Below are 17168 nucleotides of genomic sequence, written 5' to 3'. Positions count from 1 at the left end.
TTCTTCCTGTGCTGTTGCCACATTTGACCTTGTAATATTTTGTCCATGCTAGCCAACTGCAGGTCCCTATCATAATATCCAGCACACACTGCTTTGCACATGGACCACTATGCAAAAAACACACATGTTCAGGGTGACTGGCTGGTGACTGCGGGCTTTCTCCATTCCTAGTGCCTCCCGTGTTAGACACAGCAGGAGGTCCTACAGCAAATACTGACCTCAGTGTTCATGGCCTTCTTCCACCAGATCTGAAGGTGGGGGGATGAGGTCTCGGGGGTTCATCCTGGCCACCAGACAAACATCATAACTGTCATGCATGAGGACATTGATGGCTACAACATTCCATTGGTTCTCCCATGGGTCCAGCTCCAGTATTTCTTTGGAGATAACCTCATGTCGATCTGAAAAATAGCAAAGTAGGAAGACAAAATGTCATGAGGTCTGAAATTCAGAGGTTATCTTTACTCTATTGGAAAATACCCTCTAAAAGGCATCAAGCACCAAAAATTCATGAACAAACAACTGAACAAACATACTTTCAATGGAAGACACGGTGTCCCTAACGTTTAAGAAACTAAAAAAGGCCATGTTATAATGCACATTAAAAATTATTATTATTATTTTAAAGATTTTATTTATTTATTTGACAGGCAGAGATTACAAGGAGGCAGAGAGGCAGACAGAGGGGGTGGGGAAGCAGGCTTCCCGCTGAGCAGAGAGCCCGATGCAGGGCTCGATCCCAGGACTCCGGGATCATGACCTGAGCCAAAGGCAGAAGCTTCAACCCACTGAGCCACCCAGGCATCCCCCAAAATTATTTTAATAATTGACATATTAATAGGGCATACTGTTGTCCAAATTTAGTAATTGATTATGGGAGCTAGGGATGGAATTGCCCTTATTTCTATACCTAGAGGGGAGATACAGCTGGTAACCGTGTGTGAGTTGCTGGCCTCCCTGAGCTTATGTTTCCTTAAAGGCAGATGGGGATGCTAATACTCAGCCCAAGGTTCTTGCAGGAAATAGATGGCACACTCTAGCTGAGTAATTTGAAGAGAATTTAGTGAAGGGACCGTTGGAAGGGTGCGGACAGGGCTCAGGAAGACCCACTGTAAAGAACAGCCATTACCACCCTTAGACCTGAGAGGCAGCAAGGGGAGGAATGGGTACTGGGCTTGGAGAGGGCAGCTGTCTAAAGAGTGCAGCCTGCCAGGAGCTGACGTAGGCAGGGAAGATGGAGCAGCCATCCTCAGCAAGCCCACAGGGAGGGGGCAGGGACAGTAAATTCCCTGACTCTACCCTCCTTTTAACCAACAGTCTCTGTTCTTGGCTCCCACTGGATGGACTCAACCAGAAGCTAGAGGAGAAAGACATCTGTGAATGCACCAGTATTTGTCAACTTCACAGGACATAGAGCATGACAGAGAATGGGGCAGAGTGAGTCTGGAGGATTTCCAGCCTAGATGATTATTTCACAATTTTATGATGATCAGAGGAGATAATGTATGCATAAGTGCCCAATCCTGGCATATTAAAGTCAATTTTTGAAAATGATCCACGCATGCTTGCAAATGATGGTTATTTTGTAGTTGTTGGTGCAGTGTTCCATGTGCATTCATTGGGTCATGTTAGTCAACCCTCCTGTGTATTTATGGATGTTTGTGGGCTTATTCTTCCAGTTACTGAGGGAACTGTGTTAAAATATCTCACTTAGATTGTGGATTTGTCTGTTTTTCCCTTTAGTACCGTCAATTTTTAGTCTACACATTTTGAGTCTGTTATTAAGAACATATAAATTTTACCATTTATAAATTTATTATTATGAGTGATCCTTGTACTCTAGGATAAGTTCCGTCAGCATTTTTTTTTTTCTCTTTAAGATTTTATTTATTTGACAGAGAGAGAGAGAGAGCACAAGCAGGGAGAGTGGCAAGCAGAGGGAGAGGGAAAAGCAGGCTCACCCGCAGAGCAGGAAGCCCAATGCAGGACTCGATGCCAGGACCCTGGGATCATGACCTGAGCTGAAGCAGTCACTCAACCAACTGAGCTACCCAGGTGCCGCTCCATCAGCATTCTCTTGACTGATATTATAAATTCTGAAAAGTAGGATTTTTAAGAACCACTCTAATGATCTTCATCTTTTAACCTGGAGCATTTAGTCTGTTTACATTTAATGCAATTACTCATATATTTTGGTTTAAATCTACTGCCTCATTTGTGGATTGTCCCTATCTTACTTATTCTTTCTTTTCTCCTTTAATGCCAACTTTTGGTTTGGTCAAGTATTTTTTAATCATTCCATTTCCTTCTCTCTATTGATTTAGAAGATATAATCCCTGTTTATATTTTTTTGGTGGTTATTCTAAAAAGTAAAACATGCATAATTAACTTATAAAGACCTAAACATAATCAATACTTGACCCTCTTCTTGGAGGGCTTTATAATAGTTTAATTATATTTACTGTCATCCTGATGTATTAGCTATTGTTGATGTGCATTTTAATTCTATATATCTTTCAGCTCTGCAAGACATTATCATTATTGTTTTATACAGTAAATGCTCATTCAGAATTAACCCACACATTTATACTTCATTGCTCTTCATTATTTCTTGCATCTTAGAGTTCATCTAAGATACTTCTCTTGTGCCTCAAGTATATTTGTAAGAGGTCTAGCATGTTGTTTCCTTGAAAATGTCTTTTTTCACCTGCCTTTTCTGAAAGAATTTTCACTCCCCAAACACCATAAAATAGTAAGAGTAGCTATTCATTCTATGCATACTGTGTACTGTGTCTAATGTGCTAGTTGCATTTCAGGCATTATGTTATATCATCCACACAGTAAGCCTGCAAGCAGGTACTATTGTTATTCCAGTTTTATAGGTTAGGAAAAACTTACAGCAATTGAATGCTGTAGCTACATTAGAAGCGGCAGAACCACAAAATACATCCAGATGTGTGGCCCTCAAGACCCTTGCTCATAACTACTAAGCTGTTGAATCAAGGAGGACATCATGGTATCACTGTATTTTTCACAGCTTGTTGATGAGACCAATAAGTGGGGTGTAAACCTTATACAAATTTGGTGATTCTCTTTAAGGAAATATTACAAAATTACAAAACCAAAATTAGGTATGAAAATAAAGATTCGCTTTTTTCCAGCTTTCCTGAAGTTGATTGACAAAAACTGTCTCTGTTTATGGTACACATTGTGAAATGAATACCAGAATCACGCTAATTAACAGATCCATAACCCCACGTAGTTACCTTTGTGTGTGTGTGTGTGTGTGTGTGTGTGTGTGTATGTGCATGTGTGTGGTGAGAACACTAAAGCAAATTTCAAGTGTATGATACATGTTGTTAACTATAGTCATCATGCTATGCATTTTCAGAACTTACTCATCTTATAACTGAAAGTTTTTAGCCTTTGACAACCGTCACCATTCCCTCTACCTGAAGTCCCTGGCAACTACCATTCCACACTCCACCTCTGTGAAATTGACTATTTTAGATTGCACATATAAGTGAGATGGTATAGTATTTGGGGTTTATTTGTGTGTGTCCAGATTATTTCATTTAGCATATTGTCTTCCAGGTTCATCCTTGTTGCAAATGGGCAGGATTTCTTTCCTTTTAATGATTGAGTAACAGTCCCTGGTGCATACACGTGTGTTTATCACATTTTCTTTCTTTCTTTCTTTCTTTTTTTAAAAGATTTTTAAAAAAATTTACTTATTTGGCAGAGACAGAGAGGGAGAGAGAGATCACAAGTAGGCAGAGAGGCAGGCAGAGGGGGAGGGGGAAGCAGGCTCCCCACTGAGCAGAGAGTCTGATGCGGGGCTCGATGCCAGGACTCCAGGGTTATGACCTGAGCAGAAGGCAGAGGCTTAACCCACTGAGCCACCCAGGCACCCCTTTATCACATTTTATTTACAACAACTCTGTCTAGCTAAACTTTCTGTGATGAAGGAAATGTCATATAATCCATGCTGTGCAATACAGCAACCATTAGACACATATGGTATTGAATAATTCAAAATGTAGCTAGTGAGACTGAAGAACTGATTTTGAACTCTTATTTAATTGTATTAGCTTGAATTAACACAAAGCTCTAAATCTCTTTTTGTTTCAGTTTTTTAAAATATCTCTTTGATCTATCAATTTCTGAGAACAGTATCTTAAAGTCCATGCAATTTTTGTGGATTTATCCTTTTATCTTATGATTTGTAGAAGTTTCTGTTTTATATATTTCAAAGTCATTAAATGCAAAAGGGCCATGCCTGTTGTATTGGTTAAGGTTCTTGGTAGCAACAGCAGAAACCAATTAGGGTGGGCTTTAGCAAAATGGGGATTTATTGGAAGGAAGAGAGCTCAACAGATTGAGGAGAGCTGGAGGTTTGGCAGGAGGCTCTGACAGGGTAGAGCACTGCCATGGCTCCTTCCCATGGCTGGCTACTGTGGCTATGGACACTACTTCTAGAAAGGCTGCCAGTGTGGAAAAACCTGACAGATGTCCAGTACAGGTGTTCTATCTTCTTGCTTGTTAATCCTATGGAGATGGAACAGCCTTTTCCATCTTCGTTACTGCCATCATCTTGGAATGCATCTTTTACTATTGCCACACCCGCTAACTGTTTTTGTTTTGCTTTGTTTTAGCTGGGGAAGGCTTCTGGTGTCCTTATTCAAATTAATGCAGGCTGGGCCCTTTTACAATTTCAGAGTAAACAGTTTTCTTCACTAATTTTGCTTCCTTCTGCTCATTTCAGTGTTTATTGGGGAGACATTTTTAAAAAAGATTTATTTATTTGAAAGAGAGTGAACATCTGGCGGGGAGGGGCAGAGGAAGAGGGAGGAGAGAGAGAATCCTCAAGCTGACTCCATGCCCAGTGCAGAGCCCAATGTGAGACTTGATCCCAGAAACCTGAGATCATGACCTGAGTTGAAAGCAAGAGTCAGATGCTTAACCAACTATGCCACTCAGGTGCCCCTGGGAGACATTTTTTAAAAGCCATCTATGCTTTCTAACATATTAAGACACTAATCTAACATATTAATCCACTAATCCATTAATCTAACAGATTTCTAGAAATCTGTTACTTTATTTACATGGAATGAAAATTATAGCCTCAGTGGCAAAGAGGCCAACCAGTGAGTTTTATTTATTTTTAAATATTATATGTTTTTATTTGAGAGAGAGAGAGAGAAATAGAGCACAAGTGGGGTGAGAGACAGAGGGAGAAGCAGACTCCCCACTGAGCGGAGAGCCCGAGGTAGGGCTTGATCCCGGTATCCTGGGATCATGACCCGAGTAGAAGGCAGATGCTCAATGTACTGAGCCACCCAGGGGCCCTGAGAGTTTTCTTGAGTATGAAAGCTCTGAGATAGTGTACTAGAACACAGGTCTGACTGTGGAGACTTGAATTCTCAGGAAGAGTGCGGACCCCACCACAGTTGTCACCCAGAATCATGTGGCAGCACCTCAGGCCTATGTGGGGCCATCCTGAACGCTGTCCTAAATTTTTACGAACGGAGCTCATAAAGCGAGGAATCAGTGGTTGGCATTTGTGTTTACCTAATTATGTGAGTTTGGGTTCTGGAAACATTACGAGACTAAGAAGGGGCAAGAAACTGGAGGCTGAACTCAGTGTCAGCTTTTTTCAAGGCAGTTAATTTTCCAAAAATAGACACACTTAATGCAACAGCATCTTAATTATTGAAGGAGTTAGGAAGCTCTCCCTGCATCCTGACACCTCCAGTAGTAAGCAATTTAAAACACCATTTTACATGAAGTATAAAAAATTCACATTTTTTTTTTGAAGTAAATGATGATATGGCAAAGGAACTCCATATGTGAGGTAGACTGCCTTGGGCTGTACCCCCAGGTGTTTTAGGGGGTGCTCTCCCATGTTGAAGGTCCTTCTGTGGAAAAATTGGAGAAGGAGACTTCAGTCTAAATGTCATCCTTGAATTCAATCAGACTAGTGAAAAACCCAAAGTCTTAGGATATTTTTTGTCCTCTGTAGAATTGTTTCCCTTTGACTTGCTCTTCTGTGAAATGTTAACTGCTATTTTATTCATTATAAGAGTACTATTGAGGGCATTTTCCACAACTCTAAATGAGGCTGTGGGGAGAAGTTTCTCCCACGTTTAGAAGATATGTACCTTCTAAACCGTGGTTTGTTCTTCCTTTGAGGACACTGCAAACAGGACATCTCTCTTTTCTGCTCTGGCCTCTAGTGACCTCAGAGATAAGATAGCAGTCCATAGATCGCCAATGAAAAAGACCTTTAGGCACTTTTATGTAACAACGTCGCCTCATCTTGCTTTTCTATCTTTATTTTCCCTCCATTCATTTTCCCAATTTATTTTAATTTCTATCTTATTGTGGAATATGCCTCTCTAATAGCCATCTCAAATTCGATTTCATTTTGAATGAATGGACATGTGAATAAATAATCAATTATAGAATGAATAATGGACCCCAGGCCAAGTTGGTTTGTCCCCAGCTGAGGGGTGTTACCTATATTCTCCAGGATGGCCAGTGAAAGGGGCCTTTAAATGCCCCTGACTCACGCAGGAAGAGGAGGATCATGAGTGTCGCAAAAAGGCATAACCAGTAGCTAATGGCCTCGGCTGGTGGAGGAGGCCAAGAGTTCATTCAAAATGGCAAAAAAGAAACAAATGAATGGCTGAGTATATGTAGTTGTCTATCTGCAAAGGATGTGAAAGGGAGAGCAATGGCTCTTTATGGCCCTCTAGAGATTTCAGTGTAATTACAAAATCATGTTACATAGTTACAGTCTTTGTGTATAAATTCAATGAGTTGATCAAAGATTTTATATTTTCCACCAAGTTGAAGGAATGGATAAAGTAAAGCCTCTTTTGATCAAGGGATAATTTTTATTCAACATAATGGATTGTAAATGAACTCCTACTAAGTATCCTGGGATTATTTATGAGAAATATAGAATGTGTTGTATGCTTAAATTTGCATGTAGGAGTTAAGATAGGAAATTATTCTTTCAAGAAATTTTTTGACTTTTATTTTCCCAAGAGGAAGACGTCATTTTAAAAAATGGGATTATGGGGCACCTGGGTGACTCAGTCAGATAAGCATCTTCCTTCAGCTCAGGTCATGATCTCAGGGTCCTGGGATTGAGCCTCCCTAAGCAGGGAGCCTGGTTCCCCCTTTCTTCCTGCCTCCAGCTGTCCCTGCTTGTGGTTGTGCTTGCACTCTCTCTCTCTCTCTCTGTGTCAAATAAACAAATAAAATTAAAAAAATGTGTTATTCAAACATTTAAAAAAATAAAAATGGGATTATGCTTTCTTTAAGCACAAGTAGAAGATATAGGAGACAAAATTAACCGATACAGACCATTGTATTTAATGTAAATATTGGTATGTTGGATTTAGGTCACTATTTTATTATTTCTTTTATTTTTGTACCTTAATTTTTCCTTTCCTTCATTTTGAATTATTTGAATATTCTTAATACCCCATTTTAATTTATCTTCAGTTTTTAGCCACACCTGCTTATATATTTTTTAAAGATTTTATTTATTTATTTGACAGAGAGAGATCACAAGTAGGCAGAGAGGCAGGCAGAGAGAGAGGGGGAAGCAGGCCCCCTGCTGAGCAGAGAGCCTGATGCAGGACTCGATCCCAGGACCCTGAGATCATGACCTGAGCCGAAGGCAGTGGCTTAACCCACTGAGCCACCCAGGCGCCCTATGTTTTTTTTTTTAAGTAGTTGTCCTAAGGATTGCAATATGCATATTTTTAAAAAAGATTTTATTTATTTATCTGACACAGAGAGAGACACAGCAAGAGAGGGAATACAAGCAGGGAGAGTGGGAAAGGGAGAAGCAGCCTTCCCACCAAGCACAGCGCCCAATGTGTGACTCAAACCCAGGACCTTGGGATCATAACCTGAGCCGAAGGAAGACACCTAATGACTGAGCCACCCAGGCGTCCTGCAATATACATATTTATAACAGACTAATTAATATATTTCCAGTGGAAAACAGGAAGCTTATTACCATATAGTTCCTATGTCTACCTTTGGGGAAATGGTCCTCTCTGTATAACATTAATATACACTGAAAATGGGGCACCTGGGAGCTCAGGTTAAGTGTCTGCCTTTGGCTCAGGTCCTGGGACTGAGCCCCAAGTCAGGCTCTCCGGTTAGTGGGGAGTCTGCTTCTCCCTCTACGTCTTCCCCTCCTCCTCTCTCTGCTTGTGCTCACTGTCTCTTCCTCTCTCTCTCTCTCTAAAATAAATTTTAATAAAACCCATAAACTGAAAACACTGTCAGACCATTCACCATAGCAACTTCATTCTAAGCATGTCGCCTGAGGCAAGGGAAACAAAAGCAAAAATCAATTATTGGGACTTCATCAAGATAAAAAGTTTCTGCACAGTGAAGGAAACAATCAATGAATTAAAGGACAACCTACAGAAGGAGAGAAGATATTTGCAAATGACATATCCAATAAAAAGTCTACAATATGTAGAATCCATATATATATATGTAAACTTACCAGACTCAACACCCCAAAACCAAAAATTCCAACTAAAAAATGGGCAGAAGACATGAACAGACATTTCTCCAAAGAAAACACCCAGATGTCCAACAGACACATGAAAAGATTCTCAACATCACTCACCAGGGAAATGCAAATCAAAACTTCAATGAAATATCACCTTACACCTGTAAGAATGGCTAAAATCAATAACCCAAGAAACAACAGGTGTTGGAGAGGATGTGGAGAAAAAGAAATACTTGTGCTTTGTTGGTGGGAATACCAAGTGGTGCAGTCACTGTGGAAAACAGTATGGAGGTTGCGACCCAGTAATCACACTATTGGGTATTTACCCAAAGAATACAAGAACACTAATCCAAAGGGATACATGTACTCTTATGTTTATAGCAGCATTATTTACAATAGTCAAGATACGGAAGCAGCTCAAGTGTTCATCAATGATGGATGCCATATTTATCTATCGATTGATCAGTTGATTGATAGGTAATGGAATATTACTTAGCCATAAAAAGAATGAAATCTTGCCATTTGCAATGACGTGGATAGAGCTAAAGAGTATTACACTAAGTGAAATAAGTCAGTCAGAGAAAGACAAATATCACATGATTTCACTCATGTATGGAATTTAAGTAAAGGGGAGAGAGAGAGAGAGGCAAAGAAATCCTTAACTTTAGAGAACAAACTGATGGTTACCAGAAGGGATGGGTTGGTGGATGGATGAAATAGGTGTTGGGGATTCTGTTTCTCTTCCTTGATTCCTGAAGTTCCAACTTTCTCTGAATCATTTGCCTTTGATCTGAGGAATTTTCTTTAACTTTCTGTTGGCAGGTCTGTTGGCCATAAATCTCTTAGTTCTTCTCCATCCGAGAATGTTTTTTTTTTTTTTAAAGATTTTATTTATTTATTTGACAGAGAGAAATCACAAGTAGATGGAGAGGCAGGCAGAGAGAGAGAGAGAGAGAGGGAAGCAGGCTCCCTGCTGAGCAGAGAGCCCGACATGGGACTCGATCCCAGGACCCTGAGATCATGACCTGAGCCGAAGGCAGGCAGCGGCTTAACCCACTGAGCCACCCAGGCGCCCCATCCGAGAATGTTTTATCTTAATTTTGCCTTCATTCCTGAAGGGTATTTTTGCTGCTTATTCAATTCCAGATAATTATTTTTTTTCAGAGCTTAAAAGCTTTGTTCCATTGCCTTATGACCTAGCTTGAGAAATTCACACTCATTTTAATACTTTCCCTTCATATGTTATCTGTTGTTCTTCTCTGGCTTCTTCAAGATCTTTTCCTTATCTTTAGTTTTTAGAAGTTTGGTTATGATGTGTCTGGGTGTGGGTTTTTTCAAGTTTATCCTGTTTTTATTTTTATTTATTATTATTATTATTTTTTTAAGATTTTATTTATTTGACAGATAGAGATCACAAGTAGGCAGAGAGGCAGGCAGAGAGAGAGGGGGGGAAACAGGATCCCTGCTGAGCAGAGAGCCCGATGTGGGGCTCGATCCCAGGACTCTGAGATCATGACCTGAGCTGAAGGCAGAGGCTTAACCCACTGAGCCACCCAGACACCCTATCCTGTTTTTAGTTCGCTGAGTTTCTTTATTTAAATTTAAATTCAATTAATTAACATATAGTGTATTATTAGTTTCAGAGGTAGAGTTTAGTGATTCATCAGTTTTATATAATACTCAGCGCTCATTATATCACGTGCCCTCCTTAATGTCCATCACCCATTTACCCCATTCCCCTGCCCTGCCTCCAGCAACCTCAATTTGTTTCCTATGATTAAGAGTCTCTTATGGTTTGTCTCCCTTACTGATTTCATCTTGTTTTATTTTCCCTCCCTTCCCTTATGATCCTCTGTTTTGTTTCTTAAATTCCACATGAATGAAATCATATGATAGATCTCATTCTGAAATAAGACAATCAGAAAGATTGACTTATTTCAGTTTGCTGAGTTTCTTGACTCTATAAGTGCATTTCATAGTCAAATATGGCAATTTTTCATTATTCTTTAAATTTCTTTTCTTCACCCATATTTCTTCTTTCCTTCTGGGATCATGACATGAGTATTAGACCTCTTAGCATTGCCTCATAGGTGCCCAAAGCTCTGTTCAGTTTTTTCCCCCAATTTTTTCTCTTTGTTTTTCTGACTGGATAATTTTATCTGTCTTCAAATACACTCACTTTTCATTCTTTCCTGTCCTCTCCATTGTGATCTTGAGTCCATTCAGTAATCTGTTATTTTGTTTTTCTGTTCTAAAATTTCCATTTGCTGGGACGCCTGGGTGGCTCAGTTGGTTAAGCAGCTGCCTTCAGCTCAGGTCATAATCCCAGCGTCCTGGGATCGAGTCCCACATCGGGCTCCTTGTTCAGCAGGGAGCCTGCTTCTCCCTCTGCCTCTGCATCTGCCTCTCTGTCTGCCTGTGCTCCCTCTCTCTCCCTCTCTCTGACAAATAAATAAATAAAATATTTTAAAAAAAATAAAATTTCCATTTGGTTCTTCTTCTTTTTTTTTTTTTAATTACTTCTGCTTCTCTACTGAGACTTTCTATCTTTATATACCTTTCAAAAGTAGTCACTTCTTGGAGCACCATTATAATAACTGCTTTAAAGCATCTGCCTAGTTATTTCAAAATTTGTGACATCTCGGAGTTGGCATGTTGTCTTGTCTTCTCCCTTGTGAGATGTTGATATTTTCTTGGTTCTTGGTATGTCAAGTAATTTTGAATTATATATAAGCATTGTGAATATTATGATTCTGGGTCTTGTTTAAATCCTATGGAAAATATTGATTTTTTTTCTAAGCAGAAAACTGACCCAGTGAGGTACAACACCAGTTCCCACCTACCTTTTGTGGGCTGTGCTCCTGATGTCAGCTCAGGGTTCAAAGCCCTCACAGTGTCACTGGGCTCTGTGTGTGTGTGTGTGTGTGTGTGTGTGTGTGTTTGTTATGCAGTGGCCAGGCAGGAACTGGGCAGTGATTACTATTCAGATCAATTCTCAAAGACTTTAGTATACCATTTAGGACTAAACCATCCATGTGCAGGTGAGGTATGAACCCAGGAATTCATAACCAACTTTATGGGATTGATTTTTTTTTGTTGTTGTTGTTGTCAAATGATCCTTTATTGAAATATTTTCCTCTGCAGTTCTAACTAACCAGCATTCCACTGCACCACTGTTGATGTCATCTATGAGGCCATGAAGGTGGCGGCCATCAACATTGCAGCCCACAGAGTGGGCAGTCCCCAGGATCTCTTTAGTGGTTCCGGAGATGGAACTTGGCTAAAGCTAAGTGGCTTTAGTGGCTAAAGCTTGGTGCTGCATCTGTCAGGCAAGGTCGACAATCTCATCAAAAGTGATATTTCCACTGTGCTTCATGTTTTTCTGCTTCTTTCTGTCTCTTGGCAGTTCCTTAAGGGCTTTGACAATCAGGGCAGAGGCAGAAGGTACCACTTCATTCTGAGTCTCTCTGTTCTGAATGATCAGTTTCACTGTAATCCTTAGACCCTTCCAATGACTGTTTGCCTTGCTGATGCCATCACCAACATTTTTGGGGGACAGACCCAGGTGGCTGATGTGGCACGGACCGCCCCACCCATCCACCTCAGGTATACGACTTTGACATCCATGGGGTTGAACTTAGGGGGCATGGTGGAGGTGGCTGGTGTCAGATGAACCTGGATTTGGGGCAAATGAGGACAGTTGCGCCTTCACTTCCTCTGAGTCAGAAGCCAAAAGCTATGGGATCATTTTCTTGAGCTTGTCCCTACCTTCAATCTTCCTGACACCTTTTTCCCCCCGTAGGAATTCCCTTATTCCCCTTCTTGGTCTTCTGGCTAAAAAGCTGGGGCTTTATTTTTTTTTTTAAGATTTTATTTATTTATTTGAGAGAGAGAGAGACAGTGAGAGAGAGCATGAGAGGGGAGAAGGTCAGAGAGCGAAGCAGACTCCCCATGGAGCTGGGAGCCTGATGTGGGACTTGATCCCGGGACTCCAGGATCACGCCCTGAGCCGAAGGTAGTCGTCCAACCAACTGAGCCACCCAGGCATCCCAAAAGCTGGGGCTTTAGATTCCCCATGGTGCTGCCCACTTTCCTTGAATTTGTTTGCTTCCAAGTCTAAGGGCCAGTAGCTCGAGAGAGAAAGGCAATGGGATCTTTCCTCCCATTCTTGGGACCAAAGGTCCCCTGGTCAAGAGAAAGGGGTGTCAGCCCAGTCTCTGCTATTGTCAGTCATCACCTGGCGTTGCCTGAGGACTGGGGTGGGAGAGAATGGAAAAAGAAGAAGACAACATCCCCCACTTCCTCTGACCCATGTGGTCCTCTTTCTTGTTCTTTGAAACAGAAGTAGAGGGCTTCTCTTAGAGCTCTTTCTGTCCACCCTTGGTGCAAAGTTCTGGGTTTCAGGTCGCCTTTGAGTCTCAACCAACAGGTACCAAGGGAAACAATTGCGGGAACTTATCATTGATTTGCTGGTACTGCAAGTTCTGGTTTTTTCTTCCCCAATCTGCCTATGACCATTTAGTTTCAGAGCTCGCAGGTAGCTGCTCCATGCGTTCTGCCCAGGGGCATTGCTTGCATTCAATGGGAATGCAGACTCCATCTTGACTGGAACCCAGCTTACAGTCTCTAGTGGAAATCGGGGAGATGGCCCTAGCTTTTGGTCCAAAGAGATGTTGGGGGCTACCTTAGCAAAAAAAAAAAAATAAAGAACAGAGTTCCTATGACACATACATGCAACGGACACTACCCAGCTGTAACACTGAGCAAGGATGACCTCTGTTACCTGATTCGGAAAGACTCCTGGGAGACGTTGTTTAGTGAAAAAATAAAAATGCATGGTTTTAAAGAATCGCCTCACAAATAGTAACTCTACAGTGAAGTTAGGCAATACCTTGGCCAGGTAAATAAAAATAACATTGCCGGTGAGGGGCAATGGACTTGAGTTGTCTCTAGATGTCATGTGCTGAGGACATAGCACGGATGTAATATTCTAGCCTGAAATGTATAATCCAGGTTTAATTACAAGGAATCTTCAACTGGATCTCAGAAGAGGAATATTTTATTTAAAAGGAGGAAAGACTGTATTATTTTAAAATGTCAGTGTTATAAAAGGCAAAAAGATGTATGTAGAAATATTTCAGAGTTAAGCAAACTGAAGAGACATATCAAGAAAATGCTATACCTGATGGTAGATGGGTATGGAAAGGAAAAAAATGGTGTGAGGGACTTTATTAAGTCAGTTGACAAAATTAGAATACTAAGAGTAGAATATATTAAAGTATGAATCAATGTTAAAATTCCTAAAATTATTAGTTACACTGTGGTTATGTAAGAGAATATTCTTTTTATTCTGCACACTCCAATATCTAGGGGTAAGGACTGTGATACATACAACTTCTCAAATATGAATAGAACAAAATTCTGTATCTGTCTGCGTGTATGAATATATACATACCTATGGCCAGATGATTCTGTGACTAAGAAAATGCTAAATAAAGCAAAAGGGGCAACATGTTAGCAATAGGTGAATCTGTGTATTGATTATGCTGTATTGATTATGTTTTTGTTTTGCCACTTTACTGTAAGCTTGAAACTAATTCTGAGTCATTTTAAAAAGAACAGAGTTCCCTAAATCCTATTCTGTCTTGGCCATTGTGATGTCAATGCTGCAGGCTCCCAGGCCCTTTCTGCTGCCTGCAGTCCCACGCGATAGTAGACGGGCCCAGTGTTTCCTGGCTTGGAGACTGGAGAGAAAATCGTATGTCATGCGAACCAATCAATGTCAGTCTTTCCAGTTCGCAAAAACTTCTAAAACATAGATAGATCTGTATGCCAACTCAGCACAGAACACTGAGGCTGCATTCCTATTCTGGGATGCGTTCTAGAAAAAAGAACGCGAAACCAGTGATTACATGGTAAGAAGAAACTTGTGCAAGATGAAAACAGTGAACAGTCGGCGAAAACCACCAGAAGCCGAATCTGTTCAGAGGCAGCATTTTAGTTAGAAGTAATAAACCGTCTTTGTTTGAAGGTGGGTGGTTAGGATGGTGTAGCAGCCACCATCGGTGGCATCAGTGACAGATCAGCTGTCAGCCACATCCTCTTGGTGATGTTTGTTCCAGAACATGCTGATCACATCCTCCTGCTACTATTGACAAGGAGTCAATCTGAGGATAAGTACCTCAGATTCCCCACCACAGGGAACAACCCGGAGGCTGATCCATACTGTCTCTTGAGTTTTCCAACAAGATTGAATGCCAGTGGCCCATGGTGGTAATCCGCCAGTTAATTCTTCCTCATGGCCTCTTTCCTTTCCTGTCTCACTCGCGTCTCCTCTCTTAATGCCTCCCAGAACTATGTAAACTCAAATCCTGTCTCACTGTTTATTTTTGGAGGAGCTCAGCCTAAAGCAGATGGTTACTTTTATTTATTGGAAACTTAATTGGAAAATGAGGCCAATCAGTGTGGAGGGAAAAGCTGGTGTGGAACAGCGAGTTAGTCCCTTAGCAGTTAGGACAGGAGCGATGCAGTAAGGCTGCAGGATTTTGGGATGATATGTTAGCCTGTCACTGTCTAGTGACAGGAGGTCCTATCTGTTGGAGGATACTACTTCCTGATCCCCTGCACATGAACTGATCCCCACTCCATTGCTCTGGTGTCTAGAGAACAGTGCTGGATGACCGGAGTGCCAGAACAAGGTGAAACTGATGGCTGTCGCGCCATCTTGGCTTGTATCATGGAAGGTCTCTGGGAAGAACACAGATGGAAGTGAGAGAAGAGGAAGGCAGACTTGGGATGAGAAGCAGTAGAAGAAGACACTTGTATGGCTCTCTCAAAAAGAGTTTGAGAACCCATCATTTTGGCTTCTTTGCCTTGGTGACCAGCAAGCTGAGCTAAATTCTGGAAATTTCCCTTAGCTTAGGTTTTCTGATAAAACTATCTTCTCCACTTAATACGAGGCATGTTTTTAGTTTCATTGCTCCTATGCTTATTCTTTAAATGGTCTCCATTCTTTTTGCAAGTACAAACGGTAGATACGACATATAAAAAACAAAAGTAGCAAATCTCCTTCAGGATATTACAATTTTAGTACAGTTTCTCCAGGGAAGATTGAAATAACGATGGTAAAACAGACAAATTCAATTATACTGTATTTCTCTCTGTGGCTGATAGTCCTAAGATAAAACAGAAGTTGATTGTGTAGTTGCCACCAAATCTTTTTGTTCCTTTCTCAACTTTTTATTTTGAGAAACTGGAAGTAGTGGAAACTGGAGTACAGAGAATACCAGCAGACTTTCCATCTGGATTTAATAATAGTTAACATGTCTCCATATTCTTACTGCTTCCCTCATGTGTACACATGAACACACATTTTCTTTTTCAGAAACATTTAAAAATTAGTAGCAGACATGACACTTCACCCCTAAATACTCAGCATGCTTCTTCTAAGAATAAAAATATTTCTTTACATAATTACAATACCGTTATCAGACCTAAGAAAAAAACATTAATTCCATCATATTAAATAATATCCTGTCCATGTTCTGATTTCTGCACTTGTCCCCAAACTGTCCTTATATGACTGCTCTTTTCAATCAGAATGCAATAAACACTCACACTTTATATTTGGTTTTTATGTCTTTCTGATCGCTTTTCATTTAGGATGGCACTGTTTTTGTTTGTTTGTTTGTTTGTTTGTTTGTTTGTTTTTAATTTCCTATGACACTAAATAACTTTTTTGGGTTTGGACCAGTTTTCTTGTTTGAATGTCCACATTCTGAATCTGTCTGTTCCCGCAGAGGGTCATTTAGCTGTTCCTCTCCTTGCATTCCCTATAAACTGGAAGTCTGGAGGCTTGATTAGACACAAGTTAATAATTTTGGTGATGGTAGGTAGGCAAGATCTTCCTACTGTATTACCCAGAAAGAATAGACAGCCGATCCTTGAACAACATGGGTTTGAATCACATGAGCCTGCTTATATACAGATTTGTTTCTATAAATAGTACTATAAGTATATTTTCTCCTTCTCATGATTTTAACCATATTTTCTTCTCTCTAGCTTACTTTAATATAACTATTTTAGTATATAATGCATATAACATACAAAATACGTGTTAATTGACTGTGTTATCAGTAAGGCTTCTGGTCAAGAGGAGGTTATTAGATAAGTTTTGGGAGAGTCCAAACTTATACATGGATTTTTGACTGCATGGGGGTGGGGGTCGGCACCTCCCACCCCTGCATTGTTCAAGGGTCAACTGTATCATACAATTATCCTATTTTTAATGATGATTATTTGGTTACAATGGTGACCGTCCAATTTCACTGTTGTGGAAGTCTGTATTTTTCCTCATAGTTAGTATCAGTATTGTGGTTAATATTGGGCAGTACTTTGGTGCTATGTCCGGATCCTGTTCTTCATAGCCTTTCAGTCAATGCTTTTCATATCCACTGATGATTTGCCTGAACCAATTACTATATTAGGGGTTGCAAAATGACAAGTCCATGTATCCTTCGATCGTTCCTTTTACATTTATTATATATTTAATCAATTACAATCAGTAATGACTTCGGATGTTTAGATTATTCCAAATTTGGCCACTGACTACCCTTTTAGG

The 17168-nt window shown here is 40.4% G+C and overlaps 1 protein-coding gene and 1 pseudogene across 1 annotated transcript in view; both read right to left on the bottom strand.

Annotated features, from left to right (window-relative positions):
- Nucleotides 1–219: 219 nt before the first annotated feature.
- The window catches only part of KBTBD12 (kelch repeat and BTB domain containing 12), a 73418-nt gene continuing 56469 nt past the window's right edge, over nt 220–17168 (bottom strand). Inside the window, exon 6 of the mRNA XM_044252877.1 lies at nt 220–401. Coding sequence (XP_044108812.1) covers nt 220–401 — 182 coding nt within the window. The remainder of the gene's footprint in view (nt 402–17168) is intronic.
- On the bottom strand, nt 8338–12226 carry LOC122908421 (annotated as a pseudogene).

Source organism: Neovison vison, chromosome 6 (assembly GCF_020171115.1).
Source record: "Neovison vison isolate M4711 chromosome 6, ASM_NN_V1, whole genome shotgun sequence".
NCBI lineage: Eukaryota > Metazoa > Chordata > Mammalia > Carnivora > Mustelidae > Neogale > Neogale vison.
Note: the sequence above shows the minus strand (reverse complement) of the source record. Positions and strands in the feature narration are given on the sequence as shown.